Raw genomic sequence first — 13,555 nt, forward strand, 5'->3', positions numbered from 1 at the left:
GTGAATTCAGAGTCAGGTCTGGGGTGGAGACTTTGAAAGTCTTACACACAGAAAGATAAAAAGTTAATAGAAAAAAAAAAAAAATGAAGCTGGGGAATTTAAAAGTTGAAAGCTTTTATTTGAAAGGTGGGGGGGGTAAAGTAATTGCAGCAGAGTGCGGATATCCCTGTGTGGGTTTTATTGCAGCTGCATGGCTTTCACTTTGGGAATGCTACTCAATGCTGAGCCTCAGTTTGCTTCTCTGTGGAGTGAGAATAGTAAGTGGCTACTGTCATTATAGAAGTGAAGTGAAAATTGTACCTGCCAGCTGGCAGGCTGTGTAGAGAAACTGCCTTTAGAATCTCAAACAGTGTTTTAGAAGTTTCTGGAGAATGCCTGTGTTTGTGTCTAGCCAGAGGTTACGATTTGCTGGTGTCTACTGGCAAGTATCTTGGACTTTGTTTCCCAGTTCTGAACATTGTTTAAGGGAATGTACTATGAGGATATATTTAAAGTATTAATTATCGTGTTGAATCATTGAAAAGGTAGATAGGGTTACTAGTGTGAAAGAAGAAAAAATATGGATCTTGTATGTATATGATAGCTATATTAAAGTAAGAACAAAATGAAGTTTGGTATGTTATAATATGTGTATAATGTAGATAAATTAACTTTGGAGAGGGCTGATGGTGGAACTAAAAACCTTTTTTAGTCATTGCTCTTAGGATGTGTCTGGGTTGACAACAGTACTCATATTGTAGAATATAAATATAATAAATAAAATAAATATAAATATTCCTCTGATTTTGCATTTAATTCTGGAAACGTAAGTTTTGTACTAAAATATAGTTAAAATATTCTCTAGGGGCTAGAGAGATGCTTAGTGGTTAGGATACTTGCTTGAGAAGCATAAGGACCCAGGATCTACTCTCCAGATCCCATGGTAGCCAGGTGCACAAAATTGAGCCAAGTGTAAAGTTGCACATGCCCTCTAGGTGGTGCAAACATCTGGAGTTCAATTGTAGTGGCTGAGGCCCCAGCACACCAATTCTCTCTCTTTCTTCTTCTTTCTCTCTAAAAAAGAATGGGTAAAAATAAATAAGTCTATGTTTTATCATGTTTCAAAAGGCTGATCAGGCTGTACATGCATCTGTAGTAAACTACAAATCAAGTAGATAGTCTGTTTCTTCCATGTTGACTGAGTAGGGACTTGTCCCCCAGTTTGTATTTTCTATTTCCTCAGTCTTCACAAACTTCCCTGTCTTTTTGTTAAACTGTTCTTACGACGCACTTACCCACATGCTGTATGCTCAGCATATACGTAGTTCCACAGAAGAGCAGTGCAGATCTCTGCAACTTTCTTTCTGTGAATTATTTTCTTCCCTTGGCCTTCACTATTGGCTAGAACCCAGAAAGCAGATAAACAACTGCAGCTTGCTCTTCCAAACACAAAGATACTTTAAAAAGCAACTTGTAGCTCAGTATTGGCTTTCTGTGCAAGGTTCCATTAAAAGACCACCTGTAACATCTTTGCTTGTTTGTTATACAAATTCCTGAGAAAAATTACTTTTAAGTGCAATTTATTCCAGTTTGCACACTTTTCTTCAAACCTGTACTTACCAGGGAAACAACCATGAATTAAGCCATGTCTAGGAGCCAAAGGAAAAAGTTGATTTTTATAAGAACAAAAACAACATTGTTGGGGGGGGGGGGAAATAAACAACTTCAGCCCTTTGATTATTGGTTAGTTTCTTACAACTATCAAATATGACATAATCTGTAAGAAAGCCTGTGTGGGAATGTGCCCATAAAATTATAATTAGTGCTTTCTGGCACATAGGAGAGGTAATGGAGAGCTCCTTCCAGAACTACTAAGGAAAATCAATTAGAAATTGACACAGATATGAAAAAAATATTTTCTCTTTAGAAATCAAAGCCTACATTATAGTTTAAAATTGATTTGCTGCTGTTTTCTCTATCAAGTATCAATAACTCAATACCAGAATATCAGTGTTAAATATTCCCCTGGTTTTCAGGCTGGAGAGAAGGCTCTGCAGTTAAGTGCACTTCCTGTGCAAGCATGAGGGACTGAGGGATCTGAAACTGCCAGAGTTTGAAGCTCCCAGGTCCCATGGGAGCAGATGGGTGTGGTCACACATGCCTGGAACCCCAGTCCTGAAAAGGGGAGCAGAGACCGGGGAATCACTCAGGTTTGCAAAGAACCAGCAAGCCTGGGAATCCGTAAGGGACTCCAGCTCAAATAGCTAAGTAAGAAGGGACAGAAGAGTGACCATGTGACTCAACCTACCACAGGTTAGCACCCCTTGCAACAAGAGAGTGCATGGGATACTGCAAGGCCATATACATGTGTATATACCACACACACACACACACACACACACACACACACACACACTGCATTACACACATACATACGGCATTACACACAAATTAAAAAATACCTCTGGTTTTATACTGAATTTTAAAAATCTTTTATTTTATTCATTTATTTGAGAGAGTGTCAGAGAGAGAGAGAGAAGCTGACACAGCGAGAGAATGGGCATGCCAGGGCCTCTAGCCACTGCAAAAGAACTCCAGATGCATATGCCACCTTGTTCATTTGGCTTATGTGGGTCCTGGGGAATCAAACCAGGATTCTTAGGCTTTGCAGGCAAGTGTCTTAACCAGTAAGCCATCTCTCTACCCCCTGTACTGAATTTTTATAGAAACACAAATGAATTAAAAGGGAGTCCATGTTATTTACCAGCACACACACACACACACACACACACACACATACAAAAAACACAATAAGAAAATTTCCTTTCATCGGAACATTAAAACTTTTCATTTTATTTTAAAGGATTTTTTTGAAAAACAGTATCCATACACTAATATAACATACACTTAATCAGAAGCATAGGGTTTGGGGAGATGGTCAGTCATGGAACCATGAGGAATAGAGTTAAAATCCACAGCATCCACTAAGAGATGGGCCTCACGGCGTGTGCCTGTAATCACAGTGCTGAGAAGCAGTGACAGGAGGGTCCCAAGAGCATTCTAGCCAGCTGAATCCATGCATTCCAAGTTCAGTAAAAGACTCTTTCTCGTAAACTACAGTGGAGAGGGGACTATTGAGAAAGACACCCAATGTCAACCTCCACATGCATGTCCATATATGTGTACACACACTCACACACACACAAACACACACAAACATTGCACACACACATGCACATACAGAGGGAAGTAAAAATTCTGTTTTCCCCTTCCAACTTTATTTTTAGAACAATTCTCATGAAAATATACACATATACCCTTCATTTAAAATGCTTAATAGTAATTGATCTTGTGAACATAACAATTTGCTCACACAGTTTTTTATACATAGACATCAAACTGCCTGCCCTTCCCCTTCACTTCCTCTTTTTACTGTTATTAAGATTATTGTGAATAACTTGAATGTCTCCTTACAAACTGAAGGGGTTCTCCAAGTTATTTCCGGTAGAATCTCTATATCGTGGGCTTCTACACAGTTTCAAGCTTACTTTAATAGACATGCCTACAAACACTGTATCTATCTGCATTCTTAGAAGAGTTGGCTTTGGGAGAATGTGTAGTGTTCTCCTGCAAATGAATTTGGTATTTTGATTGGATTGATTGGTTATTTGTCAAGGTATACTGGTCTATAGTCATACTATGCTTTCTTGTTCTGAAGTGTACAATTTTTAAAATTCAATATTTAGTTAGTATTCATTGTATTTTTAAGATATTTAAAATATTCATTCTGCTCATGGTTTAATTATGTGGGTGAGAATAAACTTACAGCCTCAAAGTTTCTATATTATTTATTTTTTTAAGATGTGATTAGATCATTTTGTTTTAATTTTCAGGTCAGGGCTTATACACATCATAAGCTACCTGTCTCATTGATCTTTTCGCACACATTGTAAACTTAGATTATTTATTCTTCTAATAGTGAAAAACATGATGTGTTGTCCCAGGAGTTGGGGATGGAAGGGGAGAAATCATCTGCTGAAGACCAGATGAGAATGAAATGGGAAAGCCTACATCAAGAATTTAGTACCAAGCAGAGACTGCTACAGAATGTTCTGGAACAGGAGCAAGAACAAGTGGTATTCAATATTTTGTGTTTTGTTTGTTTGATGGATTTTCAAAGACATGTTGTTCACCACCTTTCTTTCTTTCCTTATGAGAAATAGAGAAAAAGAGAGAAAGAATGTGCATGCCAGGGCTTCTAGCCACAGCAAACAAACTCCAGATACATGCATCCTTTTCTGTATCTGGCTTACATGTGTCCTGGGGAATTGAACTTGGGTTCTATAGCTTTGCAAGCAAGTATCTTAACTGCTAAGCCATCTTCCCATCCCTGTTTGAGTTTTGAAACAGGGCCTTATGGAGCCCAGTCTAGCCTGAAACTCACTATGTCAACCTCTGATCCTCTTGCTTTTGCCTCCCAAATCCTGGGATTACTGGCATGCGCCTCTATGCCTGGTATACATTTTTCTTTTAACCATTAATGGATATAAGAAATGTACAGCTTATGCTAGGGAAATATGACCATTATAGTAATTAATATTTCCATTATCAATTCAAAAATAAGACATGAACTGAATTATTCACTGTGTAGTTTTCTTAACAAGGCCCATTTTGTGTTTCCATTAGTAAGTTTCTTTGTCTATAAAGTTTTATTTGATTTCCACAGAATATTTTCCCTCAAAGGTTACTATTATACCATTAAATTTTAATTTAATTTTCAGCATTGAGATTGTGAATCCAAACCAAGTGCATACCCATCCTAAGGAATTCTACCAATCTGGAAGTACACTGCTTTCTGCTTTCCTACTTTTCACTGCTACTTCCAGTACTTAGTGCTTTCAAAAGATCTTAATGAGAAACATGTTGAGGCCTCAGAGGATCTGAAAGAAAGAGAAGCCAGTGGTCAGTGAGGATGGTGACCGACACATCTGTGGGTCTGGTTTCTGGGACAGATACTGTGTGATGTTGGGCTTGGTTCCACAGAGTGTGCCAAATCCAAGGAGAATGAATAAGCAGCGGAGGGTTCCAGGTAAATAATCTCTGTTAGTTCAGTCTCTGGAGAAGCCAGGGACCCAGAGAAAGTCATAAATTCCAGAGCTTAGAGGGATAATGTGTGATCCAGGAACCCAGACGTGCTGGCCATGCCTACGGCCACTGTGGCTCAGCTGTGGCCTGACACCATAAACCAGCAATGGTCATCTATGTGCACTCCAAGAGTGTTTATTTTTTTTTTTAATTTCCACCAGGGTGAGTTCTTGGACTTTTACTATTAGTCTGAAGCATCTGCTCCCCTGATTGCTCTGGCCAGGATCATGTTAATGGATGAAGGAGCTGAGGGATAACCTTTGAGCAGCGAGGGGCAGGAGTGTCAAAGTGGACACAAAATTCCAGGAATAACTATGAGAGATAGTCTGAGGGTGACAGTGTGGCCTCTCATATATGGAGACCCTTTCATTACTCGTTACTTGGGTCCTGTTTCTGAAGCCATGAAGGGCCTTGCCTTCTGCCTCTTTACTGCTATGGTCAATAAGCTGCAAGAGCTGCCAGTAGGTCTAGCCCTGGAGAATTGAAAGCACTCCATTCCTAGAGGCAGCTGTCCATGTCCCGTGTGTGTCCTGACAGTGATGCCCTCCACTTTTTACACAGCATCCTACCAGTCTCTGACAGAATCATTCCTCACACTCCCAATCACCTATTTTGCACATGCAGAGCTTAGATTCTTGACTTCTGATGTAGATCTCCTGGGCTTGACCTCTGGTTTGACTTTATGTCATAGTATTTTCCCAGCCCTTTGGGTAAAAGCAACAGGTGGATAGTCTTGAATCAGCAGTTACATTTTTTTTTTTTAAGACTGTCCTAGGTCAGATAAACCTAGAACATTTCTGAATTTCATGTTTACTTACTCTGTGCCTATTTCCTATCTGCTAAGACACATGTTCAACCCCAGGAATCTACCAAGTGTGCATTCACTTTTTCTTCATTTCTTTGCTGGTAGTTGATCTTAGTGCCTCCAGGCAGGGTAAAATATGCCACAACTTTCTACAAACCTACAACCTAACCCAGGAAGTATTTCATATATTTCTGAAGCAAGAAACAGTATCAGACTCCATGAGTAGGGACACAAAGGAGACAGAGGTGAAAATAATCGTGGAAGGGCCCCTGTGATCATGGCAGGATTTAAGACAGCAGCCTTCAAAGAGATGAAGAGATGCTGGGGCTGGAGAGCCTGGACAGATGGCTTAGTGGTTAAGGCACTTGCCTGCAAAGCCAAAGGACCCAGGCTCGACTCCCTAGGACCCACATAGGCCAGATGCACAAGGGGACACATGCATCTGGAGTTCATTTGCAGTTGCTGGAGGCCCTGACTTGCACTATTTCTCTCTCTCTCTCTCTCTACCTGCCTATATCTGTATCTCTGTCTCTCTCAAATAAATAAATAAAATATTTTAAAAAGAGGTGCGGGTAGTGAGTGTTCCAGCTACAAGAGATAATAGTCCTGGTGTGCTCATAGGATGATAAGCATGAAGGAGTAAGAGCACCAGGGGAGGACTGAGTTTGATTGGAGACCCCATCAAAGCATTTGAATGCTGCTCATACCATGGTCCTTACTAGGGAGGCATTCTGTATTGCCTAAAAGTGGTTAGGGAAGGGAAGGTGAATATGGAAAAGAAAGAGGTCAGTCTAGCTCTGATGCCTAAGTAGAATTATTAATCTAGAGGGAAGGATAGAGCTGAGAAGATAGCAGGGGAAGGCTTTAAGTCATTTAGCACCATTTTCCCCTTTAATACATCATTAGAAACATTGCTGTCATTGTACCTGGCCATGATATTCAGTGACGGGGAGTGTGGTAGAAGTCACATTTCTTCAGAAGAGGTTTTCATAAGAACAGACACTTTCCAGTGTTATTTAGTGTGCACTTCTTGGGACAGGGCACTTAGGCTCTCAAATAAGCCACCTCTGTATGTCCTGTAGCTTTACAGCAGGCCAAACAGACTCCTGTCTGGTGTTCCAATGTACAGAGGGGAAGGACAGACACAAGATAAGTCTACAGTGACGTCTTTGCTGGATGGACTGAACCAGGCCTTTGAGGAGGTATCAGCTCAGGTAGGGCTGTGCTATTCATGCATGTGTCTTGAATTGTCTTAGTCTTGACTTGCTTGAATAGGATTGATTGTTCTCTGTGAAGATGTTCCATTCCTGCTCATTAATATTGAGTCCCAACAATAATGATGAGTTCATTCTGGAAGAAACAGAAAGCACTGACCCCCTGATTCTTGTCTTTCATTTTTATATTTTTGGTCAGGGGACTGAGGGGAGGGGTTGAGACAAGGTCTCATGTAGACCAAGTTGGCCTTGAACTGGCTAGTAACTGAGGTTGACCTTGAACTCCTGGTTTCCCTTCCTGAATCTCCCAAGTGGGCATTACAGGAGTGTTCCACCATGGCTGACGTAAAATTGATTCTCCCCCCACCTCCTCTGTGTGTGTGTGTGTGTGTGTGTGTGTCTTTCTTTCCCAGGGTGGAGGGACCAAGAGACAGAGCATTCACTTGGAACAGAAGTTGTATGATGGGGTCTCGGCTACCTCGACTTGGTTGGATGACGTGGAAGAGCATCTGTTTGTTGCCACAGCGCTTTTGCCAGAAGAAACAGAAACTTGTCTCTCCAATCAAGAGGTAGGCTTGGCAATTTCTTTGAGTGCATGAAATGTCAAAGCACTTGAAATTTTGATGTGGGATAATTAACTATATATAAAGAAGGTGAGGAACAAGATACTTCTAATACAAAGATATATTTCCAAGTTGCATGGTACAGAAAAGGATTGCTTAAATACAAAATTCTCAAAGATATCTATCCTTTGCACTTTTATTATTTCTTCATCTGTATATTTGGGAGGAGGAAATAATGGAAAATATTCTGCACTGAACTGTTGTATATCACAACTCCTCACCATATGAAACATAGTGATTTTGAAAAAAAGTAATTAGTTCCTATTTATTGTTTTAATCAATGTATTTTATCAGCTAATTAAGTAAACTTCCTGAGGAAAAAAATCTCTTCAAGAACAATTTCCCTAAGATGTATAGAAGTGTGTGAAAAAGATTCAACTTGTGTTGGGTAGTTAATACTAAGCCGTGAGATTTCATGGACTTCCTAGGAGAAAATGACTTCATTTTCATGAATCTAAATATGTATGTGCGGTTTTTCTTTGATCAATCCTAGGCTCTTGCCAAAGACATTAAGGAAATGTCTGAAGAAATGGACAAAAACAAGAACTTGTTTTCCCAAACATTTCCAGAGAATGGTGACAATCGTGACGTCATAGAAGACACTTTGGATTGTCTTATGGGCAGATTATCCCTGCTCGATTCAGTGGTGAATCAACGATGCCACCAGATGAAGGACAGACTTCAGGAAATACTCAATTTCCAAGTAAGTAAGAGAAGACTGAAAGAATTTTTTATCAGTCTCAAGAAACAGTCTGTAGTAATCAATAGATATAAATATCTTAATGTATAATAAATAGCATGAGAATTACAGAAAATCAAACAAATTGAACAAAAGGTTAAAAAATTCAAGCCTTCATGCTTATAGAAATGAAATGTTGAAAAACTACTCAAACTAACAACTGAAGACTAAAGGTTTACGTTTAACCAATAAAAATCAAATTATGGCTCATTATAATTCCACTAAGTATTACTGGAATGTAGTAATATTGGAATGTGATATATGTTACCAAAGAACATATAGGAAGTGCTGAGATGTAGAAAGTTCTTCAGACTGCACTGCTCACAAATCTTTGAATGAAAATGGCCTGTGATCTAATTTTGTTGTTTTTGTTGTTAGCTTTGTTAGAATTACACTGGAAAGTATCACATGACTCTTCAATCCCAACTCCTTGTCGTTATTTTCCTCTGTTGCTGTATTAGAATTCTGTTGCTGCTGTACTTATCAAACTTGTCCTATGACTGTTCATGTAATCGAATGCAAAGGCCTCTGACAAACCTTTTAAAAAGATATTTGTACTTATTTTTATTTATTTGAGAGATGGAGGGAAAGAGGAAGAAAGAGACAGAGAGAGAGAAAAAAAATAAAATGCTTGCACCAGGGCCTCTAGACACTGCAAACAAACTCCAGACACATGCACCACCTTGTGCATATGGCTTACATGGGTCCTGGGGAATCAAACCTGGGTCATTTGGCTTTGCAAGCAAACATGTTAACCAATACACCATCTCTCCAGCCCAATCTCTGCCAAATTTTAATGTTGATATTTTACATTCCTAGTAAAAAGTGCCCTGTAGAGACCAGTTAAGTTCTAATTGAAGACTATTTTTCAACAGACAGCATAGATTTGTAAAATGGATACATGCCATTTGTGCCAAGATTTTGATGACTTGCAAAATAAATTACTGTGAAATTTAAGCATTGTGTTTATGGAAAAACATGGAATTTTCCAGATACACATCCAATTGCCACTGCCTTCCAGTGGTCTTTATTCTCAAAGTTCTGTATTAAAAGTTTTGCAAACATTTATATTTCTCTTTTTAGTACCAAAGTTTCAGATGAATCGCTCTCTATAAGTAGGATGATTAAAGTCAGCATATTTATACTATTGATTTTGAAAAGTAAAAGTTAGTTAATTTTAGTTAGTTAATTTAGTTTTCTAAAGCTAACACATTGGAATTTTAATTCTGTTTTGTTCTTACTGTTGTTTTCTGTCTCTCTTTTTTTAAAAAAATGTTTATTATTTAATTTAATTTATTTATTTGCAAGCAGAGGGTGATAGAAGAGAGACAGATATAGAGAGAATGGGCACACCAGGGTCTCCAGCCAGTGCAAATGAACTGCAGACTCATGTGCTCCTTGAGCATCTGGCTTATGTGGGTCCTGGGGTATTGAACCTGAGTGCTTTGGCTTCCCAGGCAAATGCCTTAAGTGCTAAGCCATCTCTCCAGCTTGTTTTCTGTCTCTTGAAATGAGTTTACAGGCTGTGTACTGTGTAAGTAACACTGGTGCTGCTGTCTCAGCCTCTCACATGCTGGGATTATAAGCTTGTGCCACCATGCCAGGCCCCCGTTTCTGGCTTTAACACTTGGTCCTATGTGATCTTTGTTGCTTTACTTCTTTGAGCTGTAGAATATTCAACTGTTAAGTCACACCTGTAGTAATTGCCACAGAGTTTTATAAGTTAAAATGTTTTACATAGTCTGAATGTGCTTCATGTACAGTGAGGATCCAACATAGGTTTGTTATCAACATTCTTGCTATTAAGAGGCAAAAGTGCTGAAGACAAGTTATTATTTTGCACTAAGCACTTAATGGGACATCCAAACCACTTTTTCCATGACTCAGGGATCTTCATGGAAGAGGGGGTAGAAAGACTCTTAAGAGCCAGAGCACAGGGAGCAGTGATGTGGAATTCTGTCTTTTGGATATGACATAGCTATTACACGCATGAACTCATGGCAGCTGTGGCTTCCTACACAGGACTGATGTTGTAAACATTCCATAACAGATGGTAGAGGGGCTCTCAAGACCCTGCTCTTCCCATAGTTGCTGTTGGTAGAAAGGTTGCTGGGGTACTGGTGGCCATGTTCTTCAGTGGTCTTCATTGGTAAATTGCCCATGCTCCAGAAAGTAACCTCCCCACTTATGCTGACACAAGCAACTCTCACTTAACTCAGTGACTCAGTCCCCCCAACACACATACACAAAGACTTGAAACTGAGAAGGGAATTAGTTTGGAATAAGAGGAATTTAATGGGAGTGGAAGTGGAATATGAAAGAGTAACAAGGGTAGACAAGATAAAAAGAACATTATATACATGTATGACAACATCAAAACTGAAACAAGAAATAGTGAGACTAGTATTATATCAAATAGCTGTCAAAAAGTAGAGTGAAATTTGACTTTAAGAGCACTTTTATGTTACAAAGTGTCCCAGTTACTTTTTCAACACCGAGGCAAACATCCTACCAGAAACAGTTTATGGGAGGAAAGCGGTTGTTTTAGGCTTACAGACTCCAGGAAAAGTACTATGATGGTGGAAGAAGCCAGCTAACTTTCACAGGTCCATAGCAGAGAGAGAGAGAGAGAGAGAGACACCACCAACAGCCAGCAAACATAGACAGCTACAGTTCAAACTAGCTCTCTACACACCTAGTGGGGCTGGACTGAAGATCTGACCCCACTGGCCCACCTGTTCCCCAACAGGGCTCTGCCTGCTGGAGACTTACGTAGCAAGCTCAGTCTTAATCTTACCTTCCTCAGGCTATGCGGGACATACATTCAAGTTGAAACCACCATAATAATGTGAGGGGGATGGAAACTATAGACCAATTCAAGATACACAGAGTGAATAGGAACGTGTTTGTGGATGCTTTGGATGTAGATAGTGAGAGAAACAGGAGCCGTGACTCTGGCACTCTGGCTTGCATCTGGAAGCCATGACCAGCAGAGAAGGCTGACAGACAAGCAGTGCTATTGACCAAAGGTCCAGATAGCATTTCAGCTGTATGATCGACTGAGATATGGGACCGATGTGAGACAGGCATGAGAAGAGTCAAAGTAGGCCTGTGACTGTGCGAGTCAGTTGTGTTGAAGAATGGCCTAGGCTGCAGGCTCACATCTGTGTCTGTTAGGCTGTACAGTACAAAATAAGAAGAGAAAATTTCTTTTGGAGTCAGAAAAACAGGAGTTGATTATCTGGGTATGACATTTTGGGTGCCAGACTGGTTTCATGCAAATATGTGCACTCAATATGCCTAAAATCAGCAAGATCGTTATAACATGTGAAAACTTACTTTGGTGCACTAAACTTAATCTTTTCTGAGATCATATGCTGGGTTCTAATAGCCTTTTCGTCTATGAGCCGTGTAGGAGGTAGGTTAACTCCTAAGTATGTATCCCTCAAAGGGGTATTTCATTCATTCATTATTGTTTTTACTGAGTTAAATTTGGTAGTTTTAACCAGTGATGGTAAAATGTAAAGTAAACATGAATTCTCTTGAAATTTATTTTGCTGTAGTGTAGGGGACTATGAGAAAACACACACACACACACACACACACACACACACACACACACACACACACACAAACAAAACAAAACATGTATTCAGGAAATTCTCCTTAAATCATGTTCTGTGTTTTTCTTCTGCCAACAAGTCTACTTGGTGGCCAGCTCACGAACCAAAATCTGACAACTCATATGTTCACATTCCAATTCAATTGAGCGAGAATTCCAGTGTTAATGCAATGAAAGATCAAGACATAAACCATTCCATTTTACCCTGCATCTGCTATACTGGTGGTGTTCAATGGTGGTTGGAATGGCCTGCCTTCATTTTCCATATTATCTTACCTCTTACCAGACAGTTAACTTGGTTGTAGACCCAGTGAAGCCATCTGGAAGGGTGCACAGATGGGATGGCTCTTATGTGTATTATGTGTGGAAGCACAAGCAAGTCAGCTGTCTCCCTCCCTCTGCTTGTCCCTCCCTCCCTCCTCCCTTCCTTTTGTTTTTCTTTCTTCAGGGTCTCTAGCCCAGGTTGACCTGGAACTCACTCTGCATCCCAGGCTTCCCTCAAAGTCAGATGATTCTCCTACTCAGACTCATGAATGCCAGGATTATAGGCCTGAGCTGCCTCACTAGGTGCTAATCCTTCCTTCCTCCCTCCCCATGCCCTTTCTTTTATATCTTCCTTCCTGTTTTCCTTTTTGTGCCCTGCTGGAGACAATCCCAAGGACTTTTGCATGTTAAGAAAGTATTCCACTTCTGAGCTATATCCCTCAGCCTTGAAGTCTTTGACCGTATAATTTACCCGTAATTTTGCTCTTCATTCTTGCATTCACTCACCTCTGTAATCCTTAGTGATTATTATTTTTTTTTTTTCTTGCTTGGTGTAATTATCCTTCACTCCAGCTGACAGAATGTGGACATTTTGGTGATGTGCTCTGTCAGTACACAGTCAGCCTCCCACTGAAGACGACAGCATGAGCTGAGCCAACCTCGGAGCAATGTCCAGCTCCTCGTGTGTGTTTGCTACTGAGGAGATGTAGAACCATGCCCGGTTTGGTGCCAGCTATTCTTAAGTCTGAAGCAAAGGGTTTTAAGTTGAGGGCAGCTTAACAAGACCCTGTCTTAAATTAAATTAAAAAACAGTGGTTGGGAGTTAGATATATGCCTTATGGGAAGAGCACTTCCTTGGCATTAGAGAAGCTCTGAATTCAGTCGTGTGTGTGTTTAAGAGAGAGAGAGAAAGAGGTGAGGGAGGGAGGGAGTGAAGGAAGGAAGGAAGGAAGGAAGGGAGGGAGGGAGGGAGGGAGGGAGGAACAGGTTTATTGGCTAATAGTTCTGGGAATATTTCAAATTATAATAGTTTAAATATTTTTTTCTAGTTCATTTTTGCTTTTGAAATCAAATGTGAAAATTCTGATTGACACCTACTCTTTGTACAATATAAATATATTTAACACCAAGATCTGTTGTGTCATCTCTTTGTATAGCCTTAGT

At 39.9% G+C, this 13,555-nt stretch overlaps 1 protein-coding gene across 6 annotated transcripts in view; it reads left to right on the plus strand.

Annotated features, from left to right (window-relative positions):
* Syne1 (spectrin repeat containing nuclear envelope protein 1) overlaps window positions 1–13,555 on the plus strand; it is a 290,715-nt gene that overhangs the window by 148,170 nt on the left and 128,990 nt on the right. For all 6 annotated transcript variants that reach the window (XM_045158726.1, XM_045158729.1, XM_045158728.1 and 3 more), the window contains exons 60-63: window positions 3,959–4,115; window positions 7,012–7,143; window positions 7,557–7,712; window positions 8,260–8,469. In XM_045158726.1, coding sequence (XP_045014661.1) covers window positions 3,959–4,115; window positions 7,012–7,143; window positions 7,557–7,712; window positions 8,260–8,469 — 655 coding nt within the window. The remainder of the gene's footprint in view (window positions 1–3,958; window positions 4,116–7,011; window positions 7,144–7,556; window positions 7,713–8,259; window positions 8,470–13,555) is intronic.

The sequence above is a fragment of the Jaculus jaculus genome, chromosome 9 (assembly GCF_020740685.1).
Source record: "Jaculus jaculus isolate mJacJac1 chromosome 9, mJacJac1.mat.Y.cur, whole genome shotgun sequence".
NCBI classification, from domain to species: domain Eukaryota; kingdom Metazoa; phylum Chordata; class Mammalia; order Rodentia; family Dipodidae; genus Jaculus; species Jaculus jaculus.